A 26378-nucleotide genomic window follows, 5' to 3' on the forward strand; every position below is an offset into this window, starting at 1 on the left:
GGGGCCTCTCCGCCGCCCACCGCCAGGTGAAGCCCCGAGGGCCGCCCGACGGGGCCGGGAGCCGGGAGCTCGCCCATCCCTGGGTCCTCAGCGCGGGGCCGGGACCCCGACCCAGCCCGCCGGAGAGCGGCCGGTAGAGCCGCCCGGTAGAGCCGCCGGCCCCGGCTTCTCCCGCACCGTCCCCTCAGGGGGCCGCGCTGCCGGGCCCCGTCCCTCCCCGCCGGGCTGAGGGAGCCGCCTCACGCCACCGCCGGCCCCGGCAGAGGGTTAACCCTATTCCGCGTCTTTTGAGGGAAAAAAAAATATTAAAAAAATAGTTAAAAAAAAAAAAAGAGCCGCTCTTACCGTCATCTGTGAACCGACAGCACCTCCTACAGGGCCCCGCCGCGCTCTGCCCTGCCGCCGCGCCGAGGGCCGGGCCCCGGGCCAGGTCCCGCCGCCTGTGCGGGCAGAGCCGCGGAAACACGGCCGGGCGACGCGCTCCCTTCGCCTCCTGACCGGGGTCCGAGCCCACCGCCCGCGGCCGAGGGGGCCCAGCCCTTCCACAGCCGCCCCGTCGGTGGCGAAGGGCCGGTCCCCGTTACCGGCGCGGCGGCACAAACCGGCCCCAGGGAAGCACCGTCAGCAGCGAGCCCCTTCCGCCAGGGCCGGCCCGACCTTCCCACCGCCCTCAGGGCCGCTCTGAAAGCAGGGAAGGTGTCACAAGGACGACTGTTTTGTCTCAAAGCTCTTCAACGGGTAGCCTTTGAGACAGGTACATCCAGAATGTCATCCGTCTTCTGGTTGAATTTTCACCTGCAGAGGCCGCCTGTCACAAAGGCCAGGTGTACACGGCGTACGGTTTAACTACATGCAAACAAATAGAAGGCAGAGCCCACAAAAATACTTAGAACTGTAGACATCGAGCTGTCCTTCCCTCTTCAGGTAGAAGTTGGTGGCATTTCAGATGGCAGATTCCTGTGCCGCACACACAACCATCGGTCGGGCCTGTGAGCGAGACACCATTCTTTGGAGTACAGGCACCTTCCAGTACTTATGGGTTATTTCTCGCACCTTTCATGCTGTGCTTAACATGAAAATGTTCTACCAGAATATGCCTTATCCTCTGTCACATCACTCTGTCCTCTCTCACACAGAGGGACAATAAATTCCTCACAAAAGGTTTAGTTTAGATTGTTGGTACGGGCATTTCGGTGGTCTCCTCTAAACCAGACCTCACACCATATGTTATCCTGTGTGATATCAAACAAAACTTCTGAGTGACCATTTTAAGAAGCAGAAGTGGACTGGGAATAAACGACAGTCCTGCTTGTCCTGTGAGTGAGGAGGGGAAGAGAGCTGCTTGCCAGGATACCGAGTACGGTGACGCCTTTTCCCCTGTCCCCTAAGTAATATACTTCCATCTGCCACCCTGAAAGGGCAGAGAAGTGTTTCCTCTGCAACAGAAACCTCATGAAGTGCTGCTTTGTGCATTCGTACTGATTCAGAACTCTAGAGACGGCAGCAATTCTTTCTGTTTTTAAAGAATAAGGTATTTTATTATGGAAGTTCATCTTCATAACAGTGTGTGCAGAAAATGACCGACAATCATTTAAAAAAAAAAAAGTTTGTTTCATGAAAACAAAAACATGACTATTTACATTAACCTTCTACCACAAACAATGAAATACCTGAAACAGTCGAGGCAGTAAATATTCTTTTCATGTCTTGAGAGATTATTGAACAATAACTTGACATTGTACTGACACATACCAACGGGGGTTCAAGATGTTTAGATAGCCCTGACCAAGCTGTACACTGCAGGAGGTCAAAAAATGTTGGCTATACACTTATGTGAACTATGTCTCTCTCTTGTTTTAACTCATGAAATTGATCTCTTACAGGGAAATTTAGGAAAAATGCTTCAGTATGAAAAAAACCAACAAACCACCCTCTCCAATACAATGTTTTGATATCCGAAGCATGGATTTTATCCAGAACTCTCTCAAACGTTTGTTATCATTTAACATATCCCGTGTCACTTCCCAAATTACTCTCTGCTTCCCCTCACGGTTGCATCTAAACAGAAATCATCATCGACAAAACCAAGAATATCACATACTGCTCCGAAGTATTTTAAAACCCTAAAATCAGGTCTATGAATTACTGCATGTATACAAGAGGTATTTGCCAACAAGTATATTTATACAGTAAGAAAAATACCATAACATTTATACCTAATTTACAAATATTCCAGCATTACAGAAATGATGCTGTTGCCTTTATGTAGGAAATGCTAGTTACAGAGGCTGTAAAATGAACAGCGATACATAATTGAGCCCTTGTTAAAGGTATTCATCACAAAACGGAGACATTCTTGTTTGCACCTGTCCCCTACACTATCTGTTTTTTTTCCTCTCTCTGCTTCTGCTTCTACTGCGTCTGCTCCTTTCTCTGTGTTCCGCTTTACTGCACTTGTCCCCATAGCTCTCCCTGTATTTTTTCTTCTCTCTGTGCACATCCGTGCTGGGGCTTCTGGTTTCATTTCTCCTGTGCCGCTCTTCACCAGGGCTTTGACTTGGACTTTGTCGTATTTGCCTTTGCCTGGAACGGCCGTGACTAGTGCAAGGACTTCTCCTGCTCCCCTCATCCACGCTTTGGCTTCTACTGTCCCTCTCCTTTCTTTCAGTCTCTCTCTTGCTGGTGCTATGGTATCTGCGTTTGGACTTTCTTTCCCCCTCACAGGAGCTCCATTTGTTGTTCTCTGCAGAACTATCTCGCTTTAAAAGTCTGTACTTCTCCCTATCTTTGTCCTTGTTACCGTGACTACTGGAGAGATCTTCATAAAGTTTTTCCTTCCTAGTCTTTGCCTTTCCTTCTGAATCGCTGCTGCTGCTAGCCTCTGAAAACTTGTCTTTTTTTCTTTTCTTAGAATACCTCTTCTTTTGTGCTGCTTTATCTCTGCTGTCAGTCTCGCTATCGCTGCTGCTTACTGAAGTCTCACTGGAGGATGAGGAAGAGGATCTCATCTTATGCTTCTTGTGTTTACTTTTGCTTTTTTTCTTTTGCTGCTTTTTCTTCTTTCTGTCTTTCTTTTTCTTTTTCTTCTCCAGACGATCCAACTTCCTTTTATTTCCAAAATAGAAGAGTAGTGCAATCAGACGAGTTAAGATACTCTAAATTACAAAGTCACTGTCTTTGAAAGTTCACTACTTTTGATGACCTACGCAGTAAATACACTATTTTCCATAAAAACATGTTGAATTCCTCTCCTCTTTCAGCAAAGTATTATTTTTAAACTTCTAACCTGATGTTAACCATAGTAAGAATCCTCCTTTAATGCACAGCTGCTCCCTCAAAATGGGCGGAATAGGATTTTTTAATTCTTTAATTTTAAAAAAGGTAAGTAAGATATGTCAAATTTGGCCTTGTAACTAGGAATAAATACATTCCATAGGGCTTTTTTTTTCCCTTGACAGCCTGCTCTGGAGACTTTGGAAAATCATTGTTGCTTTTGTTTGTGCATTTTTTTAAGAGATTTTGAAAATGAAAAAAAATGCAATCAGCATTCACTTTCTATTAATGATGGAAACTGAGACTCTAAAGCCTACGTCTCTGAATTCTCCAGGCAAATAATACGGGTATTTTCAATAACCCGTCACAACTAAAAATTTAAATTTTCTAGCCACAAGTACAATATTCCATCATGCACGCGCATTCACTGCTATTTGACTGATTTCACCTAGTTTTTATTTTGATTTCTGTGTTTATTCTTCTCAAAAAATCAGTGACTGAATAGCGAAATTACTTTCAGTGTATTAAAAATAAAATCCCTTCAAACTAGTAAAATCTAAAGGACTCAAATATTTACCGAACTTCAACTTTCAAACTATAATTTCATTGTGTTGGGCCACCAGAAGTTCAAATAAAATACCGTTTTAAATTACTCAAACTACATACACATTCCTTACTTAAAAGCAACATAAAATACGCCAACTGTTTTCAGAGAATTACTTATTATATATGCAAATACCTCATGTACCTGCTCAGCCGTTCACTTTTCTTCCCTCCTCTCACTCCCCATATACAGAATGTCTTTTAACCTAAAAGTCTGTTTTAATTAGTGATAATTCTACTGGGCACTAGTTAATATTTTTAATTTTAAACATTTTCAGGTTATTTCAAGATAACGTTGCAAATTAACAGAGAGAAAAAAAAAGCCACCTGAAATATGAAATCTGTAGGGCAGAAGGAAAGAACGAAAACCTCATTAACTTTTTATTCTGACTACAAAGCCACGGGGAGCTCCCTCTGCTGGCGCAGCAAACTCTAAGCCCTGATCCGAGCGCAGCGTGGAGCTACGCCAACCTTGGCCCTGGGGTGCAACGTCAGGTCCAGTGTAGCCGCACAGGAGAAGATAGCAAACTTTGCCAAATTGTAAACCAGTAAATAAGCACATAGAATTTTTAGCCTGGAAGAAGATACTGTGAACACTGGAGTGCAAAATAATATTTTAAAATAGCTACTGACAGCACCTTCAGTGAGCCAGTTGTTATTATTTCAGCGTCCCAGTTAAACTGGAAACAAGCCCCAGTGCAAAGGCATCACAAGTAGATGAGAACAGACAGATTAAAACAACTGGATTAAAAAACTATGCTGCAGAATGCCATTTGTGGTCAACTGTACGTTAAACTAAGCTGATTTTCTTCTGTACTGACGGTGCTAAATTCTTCAATGGCTTAGAAGAGTTACGGGGACAATCATGGAGTCAGAACCACTGGCGATACGGATCCCCTCCCTAGGTACCACGCTTACCTTAGAAGTTTCTGTTTTTGTTTGGTTGACAGTGATTTTAAAAATTCAACTTCTGGATCATCCTCTCCTTCGCTTGCAACAAATTCCTAGGAATAAGTGGTAAGACATTAAGTAGTTATATATAAAAATAACCTCTTCATTCAGCTTTCTGTATTAAAAGCGATGCCTCTATACACTGTATTTTTGCACAGGCACAAACACATCTGTATTACTAAGTCAGCTTAAGACTCTTTGGAAAGAGCAGCAAACTGCCTCAAAGCTGAGTAGGTGTTATAATTGGGGGGGTTATACAACAGGAGTTATTAGTAACATATGAAAAAAAATCACTGCTAGGGAAAGAAACATTTCTGAAATAGTTAATAAAAACGAGCCAATTTTGGAGCCCACGTGATTCCCCAGGATAAGTCACTCCATTGTTATCATGCTTGGATGAATAGGTAAGATGCTAGTCCTGCTCGAACCCAGAGTAATTTAAGCAAATTACTTTTCTGTCTCGGTTTAGTCATTAGGAAAATGGGTATTAACACACATCTACCTCACTGTTGTGTTATTAGTCTTTAAACGTTCATAAAGTGTTCTAGCAATGCAAAATACTGTAATCATATAATCTACATACAGTAACGCAATCAGCAAAGCATAGCTACTTTGAAGACCCTGAATTCTTCCAATTACGTGCATCTGGTACACTACAGTTCTCCACCGTGATGTTTTTAATTTTAGCCACACTCAGGAGGGCAAAGAAGAAATAAAGATTAAAAAGCTCTTCCAAAAAAACCCCACCATACCTAACATAAACCAAACATACCGATATCACTGTGATTCATTTAACAATGCCCATATGCTACATTTTTCTGGGGTACCTAGCTTTTTTAAATGTACATCCATCTGTGGAGACACAATGAATTGTTGATTTACTCAAGATTTCAAGACCAGCTGAGGGTTGTCATCCCTGTTTACTAGTGGTTTGACTACCCTGCCAGATGAACAAAGGGTATTTCATGGCGGCTCACCCAAGGAGTGTTTATGAAATTTTCACTTTACATTTTTATTAAAGCACCTGAATCAGAAATGTACCTTCTGCAATCTAAGTAAAAACAATTAAACATTTTCACTCCCAGAAATACCCGATGTAACAATAGTCAATCAAGTAAAAAACTCTTCAGATACAGCATTCCTGTCAGTATTATTGTGCATTATTTGTGCATTATTTGCGCATACTTCCTCAAACTTAATCCAAAGGCTAGCATTGCATCAGAAGTATGCGGCAAATCCCCTAACCATCCCCTTTATGAAAAATTCTATTTCTAGTCACCCAGAGGAGGGATTTAATTTATTATATGTGGTTTTAAAAGAAGTAATTTATGATTCACCATTCTGACTGAAAATGGGGAGATGGAAAACAGTAAGTTTTTGGACATTTTTCTACTGGTATAGCTATTCAGCTTTCCTATGGATATGCATATTTGAAAACATTAAGTAGCAATTCACAAGCAATCACATTTAGATTTATAGACATTTTCAGCTTACTGGTAAAAAGATCATTACCTGTGATGGATCATTTGCGGTCAAGTTTCTCCCCAGCACATTTTGTTTCAGTGCAAACCCACTGTTTCTCATCTCCGCTATTAGCTCCGAGGGGTGCATTGATGGCCCTGTTCACAAAAATCACAGTTTGAATGTATCATTTATATCTCTCTACCTTTTTTGGACTCCACAGTGGGAATTCAGTTGAAGCTTTGTTAAGTAAAATCACAGCTAAATCAACTCAATAATCTTCTGCTGAGCAAATAATCAGATATGATTTTCTAAAACAGCAGTCTGGAGATTCAGAATAGAAAATAATTGCATTTTTCTTTAAGTACAAGGGGATTCTCTTATGTAACTTTGCCATGTTGAAAACAATATATTTAGGTAAGTCTAGTAATATATTTTTAGTATAGTAAAAAGGCACAGGAAACTTAAAGAAAGCACATTAAGTAAGACTCATAGGGGCCTCCTCTCCCTTAAAACAATGGCAAAATGCACTTTTAATATGTCACTAATCCTTACTTCTCCATACGACATTTTTCGTATCACATTTTTCAGAATGACACAAATTTTGGAACTTAAAAGTAACCATTAGTAGAAACTCAATATACATATGGAAAATAAATAAATACATGCAAAAATTATCTACATCTGTACTTATTCTAGGGACCACCAGATATGCCAGGTCTCTAGGCTGCTATCTCCTCAGAGATTTCTGTTTCGACAGTTTAAAAAATATGCTATATATTGCATTACAGTAGGTGTTTTTAGGCACATTTTATCTTTCTTTGTAAACATCTAACAAGGAGTAAAATACAGGATGTATTTTGGATCGTTCAGACTTGACGGCATAATTTGTAAACCCAGTAACTCACTCTTTTGCTTTAATTGAATACCTGTGATCGCCAAAACCTCATGTACTTGTCTGATCCTTCATCCTAAACATACACACTTTTGTTAGGTCACTTTCAGTACATTTTCTCACTAGTTCATTCACTAACCTTACTCTCAATGAATTAGCACTACTGTACAAGGTAAATATTAATTAGAAGGGATGTAAAATAACTAACAATTACCATTACTTCAGTAAACTAACTGTAAATGATAAGATTAACTACTCTGGTGAAACATACCGATCCTGCTTTGTGGTTTTAAGAGTTTCTTAGTTGTGGAGATGGACAAAACTCACACATTTTTTAACACAGAGAAGTATGGGAAGGGAGATTTTTACTACGGAAAATATATGGAAAGTAAAACAGCACTTTCTCAAAACAATGCCAACTTCAACTTTTTGTCAGTTTTCCTGTATAATAAATACACTGCTTACAGAAACAAACAGGCCTATGGGTAAAGCAGGAAGGAAGAGGATAAAACCTTGAATATGGTTTACTGACTTTACTTTCACAAGTTCCTTATTTTGCCAGGCAAAAGAATTTTCTAATGAGATACCTTTTAGTCTTTCCTTGAGTTTACGCTTCTGTTAAGCAGGGGGTTATTCCCCCCTCCCATATATTTTACCAAAAGTGATTTTTCTTTTTACATCTTATAGTGTAAAAGTAAGCTCACTGATTGTTAATAAATGTATATGGGCACCAGTGTTTACATTTTTTGCATATTTCAGACTTAAAACCTTGCTCTGCTTGCCCAAATCTACTCTGGCTGGAACAGAAACCAACACAAGACAGAAACCTAACAACAGAATTTGGCACCAGGTGATGTCTTGATTTGAAAAGGCCACAAAAACCAGCCATGCGATTCAGTCAAATACCCTGCAAGAGGAAGCTGAATGGAGACAAAGCGTAGAGTCATGAAAGAAGATTTCACCATCTTGAAGACACCCAAAACATGTGACCAGATTGAAGCCTGGAATCCCCCTTGTTACTGAAAGGCAGTAGGAACCACTCCCTAACAAAGTTACCAGCTATTCTCCCTCCAGTGTCTCAGCATTGTACACATTTTGACGTGTATGGGATACCTAATTATCCTCATTACCGTGATTAGATAAATAGATGAACACAACTTATCCAAATGTATACAGGAGATTAGCAAAAGAACTAAGACAGAAGCCCTAACTCTGTGGTTCCATACAGGGACTACAGGCAGAATCGAGACCAGCAAGGCACGAAGGCGAATCCGCCTTCAAAAGCACAGTTCAAAATTAGTTTCAAGAAACAGACCTTTCAGGCATTCTTTGTGCATTACACTAGAAAGAGGTAGGCAAAATAATTTCCTCTTTTACACAAAAAGCTGATAATGAATGCACAATACTATTGATTTTTGTGCATTTGTGCCCAGTGGATGTCAGTTGTGCTGTAACTCACAGATTGATGCAAGTGAACAAGAGACCTGTAGTGGCTGCTCAAGCTGGGATCCAACACGAAACCACACGCAAACTTTTGAGTAGCTTCCATATGCTTTTTAGAGGCAAAATCAGCACTAGGTTTAAAAACTAAAAACACAGGTAAGCTTAGAAGGAAAGCAAACTAAGCTAAAAATAAATTTATATGAGTTCTGTTTCTCTGTTTGTTAATGACATCAAGGACACGCTCATAGCTCCAGCTACAGTTTTTTAGTTGCAGCATGGTATTACCATGACAAGGACAGGTAACAAATCACTGTTATTCCTGTTTTGTGGATGTATACAAATTACATCAAATGCACCTACAGAACCTTGAGACTAAAGTGGTTTATAAAATAAATGATGCCTGGTTTGGTCTCTCTTTAATAGTGAGGGAAATAGTAATTTAGGCTCATCCTAGCTTGTGAGGAGATGCAAGAATCTCCATGAAGCTTTATACATAAAAGGTTTTAGAAAACCCTAGGAAATGAGATTCAGAAAATAAAACAAGCCCATAAAGGAAAGTACACTCAAAACACAGTCCTGTTTCACAACCCTTCCGTGTGCAGACCCCAGCCAGGCACGCCAGAAGCACACTGTCCATTACAGTTGATTCTGGAGGACTCTCTTGCAGCGTGTGATCTTTGCAGTTTAAAATATATCAACGTTTTTGAGGACGACGCAGGTAAACCTGCTCGCGCTTTTTGTCTGAACAGCTGATGCCACTGAACTTCTCAAAAGTTCTGCTGCCCAATGACAGCAACGCTGCATCGCTGTGTTTGTTCAAGTAGACCACGACAGGGAGAAAACAGTATCTGATCTGGGAAGTCTAAAGAGACTACTTTTTTTCTGGTTACAAGTCCAGGACAAGAAGTTCAATCAAGACATTATATCCGACAACGGCTGCACAACTTAATAGCAAACCTCTATCACTACCTGCTTTCTGCAACACAACAACGAGAATCAAGAAAATATTTACTCTCATAATGGAACTCCTTTGCTTGGAATCAAAGGAATCAAATGCTTGGAGACTTTTTTTTTCCCATCCATGCCTCAACATTATTAACTTTAATGATTTTGATAGGCAGATCTGATTTTCTTTGAAATATCAGTGACAGTTTGAGGTCTCCTGAGATTCCTCGGCACACCTATTTTACATGACAGCACGGAGGGTTGTAACACACTTTTTTTTGGGCTGCTTCTTCACACAGTCTTAAGAGATGAAGATGCCTAAATGTGTGAGCAAACAATCACGTTCCTATTTCCACACTATAAAATTAAGTAGAGGATTTCTCCTGGGTAATACAAATGAGGGAGATAAAAACGGTAAAAGAAACTGCAAACACTGAACCTCACTTAAGAGAGGTTTGAAGAGAGGTTTTCCTTATTTAGGAGCTAAAGCTTAAATCTTGAAGCCACCAGCATACTGGCTGGTAGAGGGCCTCTTCCTTTGTTTGGTGTGAATTGATTGCGGAGTCCTGCTTGCTGGAGACATGACTATGCCCAGCGTGATCAAACTTGGTTTACCTGGTAAATGGCGTGGCTTGGGCAGGACCAGCCGCTGAACAAATGACAGATGCTCTCTTTAACCTTTCTCCCTTCAGAGGAGGAGAGAGAGAGAGACTTAGGAGTTGAAAAGAAATTAAACTAATGAAATATTAATAATAAAATAATAAAAAGATGATAATATTAATAAGAAAAAATATATATACAATATATACAACCCGTATCAAGCTCCCAGGATGAGGATCACATCACCGTCAGGCACTGGGAACGTCCCAGACTGGACTCAGCAACGGATGGGAGCTGAACTCAGGATCTGGATTCAGGAACGCACGGATTGGGATCAAAGGTAGATGAACAGACAGAGTCCTCCTTGGACACTGGCCACCGAAGAAAGAGCCTGACCCCTTTGATCCCTCAGCTTTTATACAGAGCATGATGCCGATGGGATGGAATACCCCGTTGGTCAGTTTTGGGTCATCCGTCCTGTCCACTCCTCCCCACAGGTGCGACCTCTCTATGCTCTCCTGCTTCTAGCAATAAGTATAAGCAGGAGCCTCTCTGTGTACCATTCCTTGGTATTCACTAGTAGCATCAGGCCTTATTGCTCTGGTAGCAGACACTGTCTAAAAACACGCTGTTAATTTCAGAGAATTAGAGAGGCTTAACTGAAAAGTAAAATTACTGAAAAGAAATTAGCCAGAGGTAAGTCTTTTCGCCTGTCTTTGGGTTATGACTACACCCTCCAAGATCTTCAGAAAAAATGGTACCAAGTATACCTGATAGCCATATATCTTCATCTGTTTACATTCCAATTAAGTCATAAACTGTAAAACAGATGGTAAGTTTGAGCTGAGAGGCTCTCAGTTGGCTAAAATCTTGGGAACTGATGTTAGCCAAGTACTCTTGAACAGCACCCGTCAACTTGCAAGAAATCACTCCTACATCAGGCATAGAAAAATACTTTGTGTACTGTGAAAACTGATGTCCTCATACATGCATTCCCTACGGACTTGTGCGACAGTCTGTGAAGGAGCCACCTGTGTGATCTCATGCAGGTGAAACCATCTAGAGATGACATTATGCCATGAGCTGACAGAACATTAGAGACAGGAATCCTGTAAAAATAGCTGATTGCTACGACTTCTAACAACTAGTCTCTCAGCATTCATCCACCAGCAAACTAAAAATAACTTCAAAGTTACAATGTTTCATCATCTGCTTCTTATTCTTTCTGAAATAAGTCAAACGCAGTACCTTGCTATTTTTGAATATGACTGTCAAGCTTATTTTCTGGAATTTACATTTTGATAGGGAAAAAAAAAAGAAAAGAAAAAAACCTTTAAAACTTTTCCAGATGACACTTGTTTTAAACTAAAACATTTATCTGCTTTAAATTAATTCATAGTCTCGGAAAAGCTTTTTATCATATAGTGGAATTAATTGCATGCTGATATCATACTTATTTTTGTGCATTAAGACAACTGACAACTTGTTAAGTTTTCTACAGCTACAGGTACTTAAAGTTATATTCAGGGCTTGCACAAAAGAGGCTCCATAGTTAGAGACCCACTAAAGGATTTTAAAAATATTTTTTCATTTCATGGTCTTTATAATTCTCAAGAAATAGTGTTGTCAAGCAAATAGACTACAGTTTCTTCCTGCTTCTTACTTCCCACAGAAGTTCTTGCTGCATTAATTCTCTCCATTATCTTCTGCTTAAGACACTATTTAAGGAAAAAATCCAGATAGCTCAGTTGACTCAGAGTTAGGGCACAAAATCTGGAAACTCAAACCATTCAATGAAGCGTGAAAAGAAGGATTTTAGTCTTCTCAAAGTACAACCTGAGTGCGACCATAGCTTGACAGCTATTGGTGCATCTTTATAATATTTGTACAATTACTTTATAATATTTGTACAATTAAATAAACAGAAGAGTGGTAAACAGAATTTTTCTGAAGCCTACGTGAGCATCAATTATACCGGATTGCAGAAGGATATATATCATCCGAGGATTTCTACAACATGTTGTCAAATTGCTTTTTTATAACAAAGAGCACTCCGATTTCTTATCACACTTAACTGAGATGAGTTTAACAGAATCGATTCTGCTGCTATTAAACAACCTGGGGGGGAAATATAATTCTGGATTTCAATCACTTAAATGCCCAGCTTACAGCAAGCTCTCCTACCCCACCTTACTACTTATCCCCGCTCCCCGCCCAGAAACAAGAGAGACCTATAGCGGCTATCATTTTTGATTTTGTCTTGTCCTTCTCTTGAAGCTGCAAATGCAGAGTGTATGTAACGCGCTGTGGTTGCCAGAATGCTTCCTCTAAGAGGCACGGGCACAGGGCTCCTCTTGGGAGAACAATGCTCGCTGTAACACACCATCTAGCAGGCCTCCATTAAAATGTCTAAAGCACATTTTTCAAATTATCCAATATTACAGAACAGTATGCTAAAACCTCTTTTCATAACGACTGTGATTTAATATCACTTTTTCTGCAACGGTTTCAGTGGCAGTAAGGACAGACCATAATGTTATGATTGCCAGTATCACCAAAAATAGCAGTTTTACTTCTATCTACTCATGATGCATAGACTTGACAGTGTCTGCTCAATTTATTGATAAAAGCTTTCACTGCTGTCACCAGTGCAGATGAGCAAACTGAATTATTCTTTGCAATCAATTAAGTTTTAAATGGGTTTTTATTGTGGAATACATAGGGAAAGCAAAGAGATAAGAAGCAGTAATAGTGTAACCCCTATTCGCACCTGTGGCAGCGGAAATTACAGTAACCAGTTGTACTTTGATAGTGGCTGCTGTTATGTACTGTAATGAAACAAAACAGACTACTCAATATAAAAGTTACTGAAAAAAGCAGCAGATTCTTTATGATGTCATTTTAATTACAACTTTTTTACCTTTATTTTAACTAATGCTTATTTTGTGTATCATCAAAACAGATTCCTCAGAATAGGGCTTTTGTAGAGCTTCCCCTTCCTGAGAATGTGTTCTGGTGTGGGACATCTTTTGGTTTATAGATGTGATCTTCTTAATCTAAAAATATCACCATTATCATACCATCAGACTTCTCCTGACTTGGTAATAGAGAGATAATTTACATGAACGTAAATGAAAACAAAGCACACCGACCTATCTGCTACAAATTCGTCAGTATACATCACACTCAGTATACTCCACTCCCATGCTTAAAAATTAATTTATGAATCAAAGACAAGATACTTTCAAGGCTTATCCTTTATTACTACGTATGTTTTATTAGCAAAACAGGCCTAAAGCATGTTGTCTTCATTCCGCCTTCTATACATCTTGGACAACATGAGGCCATAACTCTTCCAAACTGAAATTTGATTTTCTAAGTAGCAGGGATGCTAAGGCTATGCTCCGCTGTGAAAAATATACACATACACATGCAAACAGCTCTTTCACATTAACTAGTTTTTAGAAAACCATTCTCCCAGTGGGTTTCAGTTTAGCACACAATCACACGAAGGATGAATATACTTGGAATTCAGAACTCTGCCTTCTCTGGGTGGTAGCAAAGGCATAGCATATGATACAAGGTTCTTTAGGTTTTGCTTTAAAAGAGAAACTAACTTTGAAACTGGCAGACAGTTTTGTCAATACATTCATATACTTTTTTTTGTGCTATCCACAGAGTTTCATATTTTTTTTTTAAATATGGCTTCAAAGGAAATTGAACAAAAATGGAAAAAAATTACAGACTGAGCCTAATCGCACTGTATCGTCTGTGAACTTTTATTGCGGTTGTGACAGAGATACGAGTGGACACCTATTTATCTACAGGACAAAGAGCTATTATCAAAATTATGTGATCATGATCCTGGTCATGAAGAACGTAGCAAATTTATGCTGCCTCCACTAATTCAGAATTGATCATTTTTTACTGATAATTTTCCCATCTATTTCAGAGACGACTGCATTCAGACCATATTTACACTTCAAAGCAACTGCTGCAGTTGGCATTGAGAGAAATCAATGAATAAAAAAACCTCTGGCTTTTAATTAGCTCTTCTTCAGCGGGTCTGTAGTTCAACTGAATTTAACACTTTATCACAGAATTTCAGTATAATTTGCCAGGCTTTTGTCATAGGGCATTTCAGAGAAACCCGAGTTTCCTTTTTACTTTTTTTTTTTTTTGAGTAGTAAAAACCATTTAACATTATCAAACTGCTATAGGAATCCCTACTTATTGCTCAAATGCTAAGCACAAGACTTCTAATAGAAATCTGTATTTTATGCATTCACACCAAATATAGAGGCTTCTGAAACATAAATGGAGGATTATTCTAAAATGTGACAGTTCTTAAACTAGGTGAAGATTTAGTTAAGAATCCTACTGTTCACAATCAAAGGTCTCAGCTGCAGATCATAAAGGAAGGCTTCATACACTGTATGTTTCTTCAGGTGACCGTTTATACAAATATTCACAGTTAACATATTCAAATACCTTTTCTTTGTTATTATAGATTCAGGAGAATGCTTAAATCAATTTCTGCATTCCTGATACAATGCAGATTTTCATCCGTTGGGAAACAAAAAAGTACCACATCTGTCACTGAAAAAATGCAGTGAGATACAGATATAATATAACATAGATACAGATTTCCTTCTTTGCTGCCTCCATACGTCTGATAATTTCAATGATTACTATGGAAAGGAATTTCACCCAAAAGTTAAAGAAGAGTTGAACACACTACGTGACAGACTGATGGAAACCACAACCACAATTAGTTTATGGGCTCTCAAGCAATGAAAAGAGAGGGCACAAACTCCAGGAGCTGATACTGCGTTTTTAGAAGGCTGCATTTGCATAGACGTACCTAGAATTTATCTTGGTAGACTATAAGACACTAGATACATGTTGCTCAATACATTTTTACCATTATTTGCCTGAATTTTCCACAACATGCTAATCATTTTACACTACTCTTCTTGGTAATTTCACTGGATGGATCACACATGGAGCTACTTGGCTGTAAAACATTCGAAGTAGAAGGATGCCCATCACTCTCCAGGCTGGGGTTTCACAGGCCAAGAGCACAAGAACCTTTTTTAATCGCAACATCCCACGTCAAACTATACCATTCATAAAACTACCTCCCCATTTGAGACACCAGTCTTATTTCATAAGATAGTAATAGATTCCTAGCAGGTTATTAGTTCTAAAAACATACGATACAAGTTGTAAGCATTCATAGCTTTTTAGTAACCCCCCCCATCCCCGGCTTCAACCGTCATTGAGCAAGGCAGTTTGCTTGCAGGAAAAAAAAAAAAAGAAAAAGAGGTATTTAGTTTGTTCTAACTTCACCTGACCAAGAAAGTTGTAGGCAATTTTGAAGCAAAATAACAGTATTAGTGCAAAACATTTTGCACAGAAAACCCACCAGTCTCTGTTCTAATAAAGTCAAAGGCTTTTCAGGCTTCACCAAAAAAAAGCACAGAAAAGCACAAAAATCAACAGATGCTGCTAGTTAATGATAAAAAAACATTGTAAAAAACAGGCAAACTTCTAGATGCTAGTGACCTGGGTTTTTTGCTGGTATATATTACATATTTTATACATGCATATATACACAGTGGCCCATAAAGTCAGAACCACAACTGATATTTTCATCTTGTTTGAACTTTGAAAGTTTGGATTTTATCAGTAAAAACCCCTGCAAATCAGTTTAGCCCAAAGAAGCATTTTGATTGCCTAATTTAGCTTTGTAAAGGAGAAGTAAATCTTATAAGTTGGTCTCTGTAAGCCTCACAGCTGGAACATTCTAACACTACTTTGCAGTTTCCAGTGATCAAAGTAAGTTACTTTATATTTAAAACTAAGAATTTCATAATGGAAATAATGCAACACCAGGGGGTGCAGTTATCATGAAATAATTACACTCCTGGGAGATTACAGACAAGACTGTACCCCAGGGGTGTGATTATCCCATGATAACCACATCCACTGAAATTGCCTTATTGCAAAAATAATCTCTATTCACTGGTGAGATATTATTCAATGGGCGCTTTTTTAATGGTAAGATTATTATTTTTTTTTGTGTGAATTACCAGCTAGATTAGCAAAACGGTCCCAGAAGTAAAATAACCAAGCCACCATGCCTAAGTTAAGGTACTGATTGTAATTATTTTTGTTTGCTGGATCGCTGCAGTGCGTGTCAGATCTTGAAAGACAGCGGTCTTTTCTCACAGAACACAGTTCTGTGCCACAGACACGCTTTCGTGCTGCAGCAGTTCCAATGGAACAAGCTGAAGTCCATGACTGGTCTTTGCATACAAGATATCCAACACTGAATCCAAATCAGCAATTGTCAATCAACCAGTTTAGGTGCAAAGAGGAAGATTACAATACAGTCTTCATATAAGATTTAAAGACCAGTATCCTTCTGCTGAAATAAGAGAATCACAGCTTATAGAATTTATAGGAAAGAAAAAACCCCTATATTGGTGGTTATTTTATGGTGTGAAAAAAATGTACATAGGCAATCAATAGCTCTTCTTTTTCCTCATAGAGAAACAGAACAAGAACTTTAGATAATGCAACTAAATCAGACATAGGAGTTTCATTTTAATTCAAACATTTCCTCTGAGGCTGAAAAAATAGTCTGAGCCCAAATAAGACATTTTGTTTTGCTCTCTTTCTGAAGGAGGAAAAAAATTAGAAGAAGAGAGATACTTAACTTGTATCAAGTGATCTTGAATATTTTCTTTGTGTGCTGAGAGACATCATTTATATAGTGTCAAAGTAAACAACGACAATTAAAAGTCAAGCGTGCAGTTCTCAAACATCTGAAGAATAAAGCAGGATTGCCTTTTTTTTTTTTGAAGCACCTTCTAATAGCTGACTACTCCGGAAAATTTCTGCCAACAAAATATCAAAAAATGTTGAAATGCAACACCTTTGCTTTTTGGTGGAACACGAGATGAAGCACTAATTCACTGTTCTGTTCACGTGCTATTTCTCTTGAAAACGTGACCTACTCGTTTGGATAAAACTGCGTCTGCGTTACTTAAACTTTTTTTTTTTTTTTTTCATTCAAGTAAGGAGTCTAAATGCTACTGAAAGTCACTGACTTGGGCATTTAAAAAAAAAAAACACATTATCCCCATGGCTTTTATTAAATTGAAGTCACCGTTCAACTACGACCTTTGAAGGCCCGGTTTTTGGAGGAAGAAAGGGAAGGATGGGGAAAGGATGCTCTTGTTTTTAACTCAATAATTCTGTTATCCTAATAGAACAATTTTTTACCCTCTTTTTCTGTCAAAAGCTTTTGCTTTTGACCAAGGAGAAAGACGAAAATGTCCTTCAAATTAGGTAAATGCCAATCATTTACACATGCATAAAGATTTGTTAGCAATACTGTGGCTACCACTATTCGTACTGGTTTTGGTTGGGATAGAGTTAATTTTCTTCACAGCAGCTTCTATGGGGGGTATGTTTTGGGTTTATGACCAAAACAGTGTTGATAACACAGGGATATTTTAGCTATTGCTGCGCAGTGCTTGCACAACATCAAGGCATTTTCTGCTCCCCACCCCACCACCGCGTGGGCTGGGGGTGCACGAGAAGCTGGGAGTGGACACAGCTGGGACAGCTGACCCCAACTGACCAAAGGGATATCCCAGACCATATGGCATCATGCTCAGTGTATAAAGCTGAGGAGGAAGAAGGAGGAAGGGGAGGATGTTCGGAGTTATGGTGTTTGTCTTCCCAAGTAACCCTTACATGTGATGGAGCCCTGTTGCCCTGGGGATGGCTGAACACCTGCCTGCCCATGGGAAGCAGTGAATGAATTCCTTGTTTTGCTTTGCTTGCACGTGCAGCTTTTGCTTTACTTATTTAACTGTTTTAACCCACGACTTTTCTCACTTTCACCCTTCTGATTCTCTCCCCCATCACACTGGTGGGGAGTGAGCAAGTGCTGTGTCGGGCTGAGATGCCCGCCTGGGCTAAACCACTCTGTTTCCGTTCCAGGTTAATTCACTCTGTTCAGTAATGTTCCTGAAAGCAGTTACCCTTCTACATTAGGGATTTTTAAAGACTTCAAAGTTATGACATGATGGAATTCAGCCATGAGTCAAATTAATATAAAATAAACTTCTCCTGTGGTTCCTCAACTTGTATGCGCAAAATGTTTCAGTCCTTTACAGCAGAGCACCCAAAGCTTCTACCATTACTGTTCTGTGGACAGAAACACATTTGAGTAAATGCATAAAGACAGCAGCGACCAAAACAAAGTCATCTATTTCCCTGTGTGTTAAGCGTGCTTCTCTAAAGCAGAAGAACAACAAGGTTCAGAAGAACAAGGCCTGTTAAAAGTCTCCTACAGGGAACCGGACCATTTCTTAAAAACTACTTCTGCAGAAATTAGTGATGCCAACATCCTTAGAATATCAGATTCACAACCAGGAGGCTGAGGGTTCCCAAGCACTGATTGCTCAGAGATTCATTACCAGCCAGGATGCTCTACAGCACACGGATTAGTGTCTTCCAACACTGTGCTGAGGCATGGTGTGCTCTAACAAGGGAGAGTATTTTCAAAGTTTGAAAAATCCTAACTGAAATGTAGGTAGCGTAACTACCATGCACTGCCTAGACAAAAAAAATATTATTCAGTTCAGTTTGCAAGAAAAGGATATGAGATCATCTTTTATTAGGATGAAAAGACTATAAATCAGAGGAAATAAAGTGCTACCAAGTAAATAACTTCAAAGCAATAGAGCTCTTTTCAAAGACTTTACCCAAAAATTCCAAAGATTTGCTCTTTAAAAAAAAAGTTTCAGTGATTTATAGCCCAAATTTGGTCCTCCTAATACCATTAGTTTCATAAACTAATTGGAGCCCTGGTATATTCTCTATTGCACTGAAATGTTATTGTGGTTTCACCTTTATTCCTTATTGTATCTGTATTTCTCAGATGTACCCTTTAATTTATGGGACAATATTTATATTTCAATTTCCTGACACACAAGCTAGGAACAAGCTTTCAGTGATGACTTTCCACATATGGAATTACTTCCTGACCTTTAAAAGTATTATTTGATCTCACTAATTTTTAATTAATAATTTAGCCCAACATTTTTCAAATCTTTCTGAAGAGCTGGTTGCAAATGTGTTTTTACACATTTAGCTGTTAAAAAAAAGTTAAATAAATTAAATACACACCCCAGACTTGCTATACACTATAAGCAATCATTCCCTGCCCTTGAAATCACTATTCATTGTTCTCTTCAGAGGCGCACGTTTTCTTCTACATTCTAGAAACAGACAGCTTCTGAAAATTGTACTTTCGAGTTCAGACCTTGGAAGTCAAGTGGGTCTGTATTATTTTTTTTGTTGCTGATAATCACAATAAATGAAAACTCTGGACTATTTACATGGTTTTTTACGCATTTTCTAAGCATGAGGAGACACTTACTTGTGATACATGGAGGGGTGTGTGTGGGAAGCAATGCAAGTGCTTTGTGAATTTTTTTTAAAACCTAATAATCAAGTTCATGAACCACAGAAGGGTTTCATAAAAAGATGATCTCATAAAAAAACTCTGATCCTTACAAAGCAGTATTTTCTGCAGTTCTAGCCAATCTAAATAAGAACAGTGTGGCAGCAGATATTTTTGCAGTACTATAATATAATCAGAAAATAATTACGAAATTTGTCTAGAGACATAAAAGCAGCTTAGGAGTGCATGCAATTACTGATAAAGAGAAGCAGGAAGAAGCAGAGCTTGAGGAGGTGTGTTGTACAGAGGAACAGAAGAAGGCTCTTTGAGGTGGACACAGATTCAGCATGTGTAGGTTAATTTTACAGAGCTAACTGCAGATCTGCAGCACTGTAATAACTGGGTAGAACTCTCAGTGGTACAAAGATAATTACTTACTCCCATCCCAGACAACACAGGATGACTGGTGTCAGTGTTTAGCTAAAGCAAATCAGTTGTGGTGTTTTTGTCTTGTCTTGCCTTTTTTTTTTTTTTTTTTTTAAATGTGTGATGTAAGCTTTAACATGCCACGCAGATGAACTATGAGCCTTAAGAGAATCAGTGAATTCAATAACTTGTGTTCTCACTTAACTGTAGCACTTCATTTACATACATGGAATTTCCAGAAGTTGTCAGTGGAGTGTAACGTAGCTTGTTATTAAATCAGATGAAGTTTTAGAAAAGTTGATGAAAGGATTGTATTCCTGAGGTTAGAAAAAGCAGACAACCTTTTATTCGATGATCTAATTAATGATATTACCACTTCCTGTAAGCTTTGTATCTGCTATTAAATCAAGAACTTTAAACTGTTTTAAACTTCACCTACAGTGTTTTTACATACAGTTTCCCTGAAAGAAAAAGTAGCAATATCATTATAGCTGACTATTCAATTCCAAGAACAGTGTCATACAAATTATATATACAAACCTGATCTGTCACGCACCCCTACTCCCTGAAATCCTTCCTCAACCTATGAGAAGGTCTATGCTCAGCATAGCATGCTGTCTTCTAAGTTCCAGAGTTGAAATGAGAGGGCATTGGCACGGTCTGAGAACATCTAAGTAGTTTTACAGCACTTTCCTTCATGCAAAATTCACAGCATGTGCTAAATCTCTCTCTTTAGGCTTATAAAGATCATTTGGAAAGCTACCTGGAGAACAACTCTCTGACTAGGAAACACCCACAGCAGTCAAACATTGCCTACACCTACATAGTTAGCTCAGTTAGGTTTGAAACAAGCAGTCTTATATTGACACTGCAAAGTGTCCGTATTACACTGTTACGAATAATAAGGAGTCCATTTTCAAGTTTGTGCAAGCATGTACAAATACTTTCCGTGTTCCCAGCCAAACACCCCTAAAACTTACTCACATCATTTGAACAGGGGCAGGTGCATGTGGAAGCAAGTTCTTCAGCACAAAAGCCTACCTGACACGTAAAAGCTGCACAATATAATTCTACCACTACCAAACGCTCAAGCACTATTTCTCCTAAGATAAGGAAGAGGCAAGGAAATTATTTAATGTTTTAACCTACTGAATAGAAAGGCTGAGAATGTCAACTACAGGATGGCTAATACAATGGTATAATCATCAGACAGTGCCTAAAAGCAGCAGAATGTAAGAGGCACTATTTTCTTTAACTTCCAGGCCTCATTTCAAAGAAATGACATATCTAAGTGATCTAATTCTGAAAAGGAAAGTTGTTGGTAGGCTAAATATGTAATAAAACTAAGAGCTACTACATAAAATAGATAACCTGAGGAAAGACAGAAGAAAACTGGATGTTATCAAGTACGCAATTTTAATAGTATCCCTGCAAAACTGAATACACAACATGGCACTTGACCTTAAAGCGCAGTATGGCAAGTCTGAAGACTCACCCACATTACCAGGCGCCTCTTTAACATGCCAGAATTTCAAGAATCTTAAGCGTTACAAACTTGGGTCAACTTACAGAAAACAAAGTATAGTAGGCAAAAAGTTATTCAATTTGAATGTTTATGTCCACTTCTTCAAACCTCATCTAACACTAAATGCTGTGTGACTTCAAGTAACAGAAAAGCTAACAGAGGAAAGTAATTGTACTTGGAGAAGCAGCAAGAAGCCAGCTGAAAGAAAACCAGGCATTTGGAAATCTAGGTTTCAATTGCTTATCCACTTACAGAAGCACAATTACAGATATTTGAAAAACCCAAACCTCTCCTTTTTTCCAAGTGATTAACTTGGATATACTGATATATTCCAGCTTTTCCAAGCAGTTTGCCTGAATCTGAACTGGTACAGTCTTTAACAATCTATTATGTTAATTATTTTTTTTTTGTGACACAAATATTGTCATTCTGATGTGTCACTGCAGCTTCTGCATTTTTGCCACAGACAGAATCAAAGCAACAGTCACAACGGAATTTTCATTAATAATTAGAAAATTAGGTCCCTGTAATTTGAAATAATTAATTGAAATTGTGGGTCCTACATTTGGAATAAAGAAGCTTTTTTTCCCCGTTTCATCAACTCTTTGAAATATGATAAACTCAGACCTTCTAAAATTAAATGTGATGAGCTCCCCAAAAATATTAACCAGCACCTTTAAGAGATATTCTCTGCCTACCTGAACCATCACTGGAGACTGAACTCGCATTAATTCCAGAAAGGCCAAACAAGGGACATTCTCGATCAGTATTCACATGTCCCCACTTGTGGCATTTAATACACCTCACATTCCGCACCTAAAAGGAAAAAAAAAAATTGACCTAATTTAGTTAACAATACAGCTTACCATTTACAGAAATGTCTATGTTATTAGGCATAAGAGAAGCTTTTAAACTCACTGAGAAACAGATGATAAAATTAAGAGAGTCCATGTGAATGTTCTGCAGTTAGATAATATTTGAAATATACCCAAGACATCCACAGAGTGAAATTTATGTAACTTGCCTGGATACCAAACGGCTGATCTCTGATATTCATATCATCCTTAGCATATCTGTTACACAAACACAAAAGAAAACAAATACTCAATTCACTATTTTCCTAAAAACCATAATAATATAAAACTACCTTTTATTGTTAAGTGTGCATCCATTTCAGAGTTATACTTCCGGTAAACATTAGTTTTAACAGTGTTTTAAGTATGGATGTAAAATTGAAACAAAAACTAAGCTGGTCAAGGAAATAGTTCCAGTTTACAAGTTTTACTAATTAACTCCCAGGACATGACAGGATTACACCAGTGATCTGCTCAAAAATAAAACAGGAAAAAAAAAGGGGGGAAAAAAAAAGAAAAGATTTGAAAGAAGTAAGTAGAAAAAAATATTTTATTTGGATAAAATCCAGACATCTTACTTTTCTCGAGGGGCGACTTTTTGCCATTCAAATTTGTACTCAGTCTCTCCTTCTTGCTATAAAACAGAAAACGTTGCAAGTTTGAAATTTTTTTTAATACATTTTAAGTAGGAAGAAAACATAAAGAAATGATGTAATGAAATACCTCTTTAGTCTCCTCTTTGAATTTTCAGAAACCATGGAAAGAAAAGAAATGATACATTAATTATACATGTAAAATGCAGCTGGTGTCTAAGCTGGAGACAAAACATTTTATGCTACATACTGATACAACACTGCAAATACTCAGAAAGTATCTTTATTTAAATAGAGTGCACATATAAATAATCAGCCTCTAGTACATAGTTACAAATCCTGTAAAACCCGAATCATCTTTTAAACTACATTGACTTGATATACAAACACAAAAAACTTTAAACTTTTTTTGCAGAAGTAGCAACAATACTTAATTTTAAAAGCTTAAAAAAAAAAAAGATTTTTTAGCAAAAATCACTAGTTTAAAATTTCATTTGCTCTAAGCTTAAGAGATTACTTTAAGAGCTTTTAAAGTTAAATAATTGCAAAATTTGCTCTACAAGAATGAGCCCATCCAACTATTTCCAAGGGTTTTCGTGCATATGGGAAAGATGCATTTTAAAGGGAACACATTTTCTTTTAAAGGACATACGTTTTCTTAGTTCTGCACCTACATTCAGATTTTGCTAAAATTAAGTTCTGATATGAGTATCCACCAGGTACTTAGTAACTTTTATCTGTTTTTCCCTTCACATCGAACTATTGTTTAAAAAAAACCCCAACAAACAACCCTAACCATTCTCAGTTTGAAAGAAATTAAAATAGCGTGAGATCAAAATTATTACATACTATAAATCTCTGCATATTTGCACAGGAAGAACTAAATGTCATACCTTCTAGCATTACCTCACTATTCTAGCTTCTATCCACCAGGTACTTCTAGCATTACCACACATTATTTTAAAATAAAAGACACTATGCTTATTTCTTCAGAGGGTTTTCAGCTTTGCCTGACTGTCTGCTCATGATCAGGAAAACAGAATACCTTTTTTTGCTCCAGGTGGGGCCTCATACATGAAATTAAGACCATTCTTCACACGCTCATCACCCATAAGCAACCTAAATAAAAAGGACAGAGTTTGGAGTGTTACATACAAAACATTGACTTTGGTATTACTTATTAAAAAGAAAAAAAAAAAAAGAAATATGCGGCAGGAAATTGTGATAATAACTGGCATTTTTTTCATTCGTTAATTTGAATACCGGAAGTTGAATATCAAAAAACCTGAGAGACCAGTCAATACTTTTGCGTGCTCCATTGTGTATGAAAAATCACACATTTCAGTCAACACTGAAACATAACTCTGTGTCCACAGAATTATGGAGGACAGATTTCTGTGTGATTCAGATACATTGCTATAGAAGGTTACCTGCTGTTCTGTGCAACATAACGTATTTTGAAATTAATTACGTGACACACACAAGCCATTTTAAAGAAGTTATTGTGACCCCTGCTTAATCAGACATCAACGTATGAGTCACTGTGCGTTCCTACTACTACGGTCAGTGGGAGATAATGTTTCAAATAACTCACAATGAGACGTCCTTCACTGCCATGAGAATAAGAGGCAGCAAATATGGGATCTTACGCCAATTCTCACCTATTATCATAGGATTCCTGTTCTTTAAGATACTGTTGCATTAATTCTTCTTGTTTCTTCTTATCATATGATATTTTCTGCTCCGCCATCCATACCTGGTTAAAACAAGTAAGTTTCTACTTTAAACAAACATAAAACCTACCGCAAAATGTAAAAATACTTAACTGGCTTAATCTATTGAAAATACTTAACAAGGGAAAATTCCCATTCTAAGCATGTAAGATATAGCATATGAAGTATGGCCAGCAGGTCAAGGGAGGTGATTCTGCCCCTCTACTCTGCTCTGCTGAGAGACCACCTGGAGTACTGCATCCAGCTCTGGGGCCCCCAACACAAGAAGGACATGGACCTCTTGGAATGGGTCCAGCAGAGGGCCATGAAGATGCTCAGAGGGCTGGAGCACCTCTGCTGTGAGGACAGGCTGAGAGAGTTGGGGTTGTTCAGCCTAGAGAAGAGAAGGCTCCAGGGAGACCTTATAGCCCTTTCCAGTCCCTAAAGGGTCTACAGGAAAGATGGGGAGGGACTCTTTATTGGGGAGTGGAGCAATAGGATGATGGGTAATGGTTTTAAACTGAAAGAGGGGAGATTTAGATTAGATATTAGAAGAAATTCTTTACTGTGAGGGTGGTGAGGCACTGGAACAGGTTGCCCAGGGAAGCTGTGGCTGCCCCATCCCTGGAGGTGTTCAAGGCCAGACTGGATGGGGCTTTGAGCAGCCTGGTGTAGCGGGAGGTGTCCCTGCCCAGGGCAGTGGGGGGTGGAACCAGATGATCTTAAAGATCCCTTCCAACCCAAACCATTCTATGATTTTCATAGATTATGTCAACAAATGAACTTCACACAAGCAGTAATTTCGATAAGCTAGAAGTCCAACAACGTTTAAGAACTGAAAAGACAGGGGAAAGTTTAGTAATGCAAAGGGAGGCGCGGTCTCAGAAAACACCCTGGGTGTGCCACTGTCCTCCCGGCCACCACTCTTCCTCACCCAAGTCCCGCCAGACCCCAAGCCCCGGGTTCTCTCGGGAGCTGCTGGCATGGGGAAGGAAGACCTGGAGCCAGACCAAGGCAGGTGTGAGATACCGGGAAATCACACCACGACAGGTGGGGGCTTTCCTGGACACCATAGGGTGCCCGTTTATCCAGAGAACCAGGTGTTGAAAAGGTGAAGCCAGGAAAAGGCAACAGTTACACACACCTACCAAACCTGAAGTTCCAACTATTTCTTAACCTTTTTCCTGCGTCCCCCCCGGCTTGCCCCGGCCCCGGTCGCCCCACAGGACGGCGGACATGCCCTTACGCACGCCGCTGCGGTGCCGGGAGCCCGACACCTTCCCGCCTCCCCGGGTTGTCACTAGGCCCCGTCCCAGCCCCGGGCTCCCCCGGTGCGCGGCGGACGCGGCCTGACCGACCGGCCGGCCGGCCGGGTGGGCGTCTGAGGGGCTGCGGCGCCTCAGCCCCGATCAACGGCTCCCGCCGCCGGCCCCCCCCTCACCTTTTTGATGTTGGACTTGGAGGCGGGGTGAAAATCCTTCTTGCACATGAAGTTGGCGAACGACTTCCCCATGGCGGCGGCGAGGAGGGAGCTGCTGCGCTCCCCTCACCGACCGGGTCCTTCAGCCGGCCGCCTCCGCCGGGCCTTCCGGGTCGGCGGGCGGGCCTTC

The 26378-nt window shown here is 39.3% G+C and overlaps 1 protein-coding gene across 3 annotated transcripts; it reads right to left on the reverse strand.

Moving 5' to 3' along the window:
• Positions 1–1507: 1507 nt before the first annotated feature.
• On the reverse strand, positions 1508–26369 carry CIR1 (corepressor interacting with RBPJ, CIR1). Of its 3 annotated transcripts, none has more exons than XM_054209483.1 (10): positions 26210–26369; positions 24718–24812; positions 24102–24175; positions 23187–23200; positions 23042–23097; positions 22634–22682; positions 22308–22425; positions 6340–6446; positions 4795–4880; positions 1508–3105 (listed from the first exon to the last, which is right to left on the reverse strand). In XM_054209483.1, the coding sequence occupies exons 1-10, from the start codon at positions 26279–26281 to the stop codon at positions 2379–2381; spliced, it is 1398 nt and encodes a 465-aa protein (XP_054065458.1). In that variant the 5' UTR covers positions 26282–26369; the 3' UTR covers positions 1508–2378. The 3 variants fall into 3 exon arrangements, with proteins under 3 accessions (XP_054065458.1, XP_054065459.1, XP_054065460.1); XM_054209484.1 differs by lacking the exon at positions 26210–26369 and adding an exon at positions 25703–25884; XM_054209485.1 differs by lacking the exons at positions 23187–23200; positions 24718–24812; positions 26210–26369.
• Positions 26370–26378: the final 9 nt, after the last annotated feature.

Source organism: Rissa tridactyla, chromosome 7 (assembly GCF_028500815.1).
Source record: "Rissa tridactyla isolate bRisTri1 chromosome 7, bRisTri1.patW.cur.20221130, whole genome shotgun sequence".
Lineage (NCBI taxonomy): Eukaryota > Metazoa > Chordata > Aves > Charadriiformes > Laridae > Rissa > Rissa tridactyla.

Excerpts from the sequence above, each read along its gene's own strand:
- CIR1 (XM_054209483.1), bottom strand. The coding sequence starts at position 26,281 with ATGGGGAAGTCGTTCGCCAACTTCATGTGCAAGAAGGATTTTCACCCC. Across the intron at positions 22,683-23,041 it reads AAAGTCGCCCCTCGAGAAAA|ATATGCTAAGGATGATATGA; the intron begins GTAAGATGTCTG and ends TTTGTGTAACAG. Across the intron at positions 6,447-22,307 it reads AGTCTCCAGTGATGGTTCAG|GGCCATCAATGCACCCCTCG; the intron begins GTAGGCAGAGAA and ends TTTTGTGAACAG.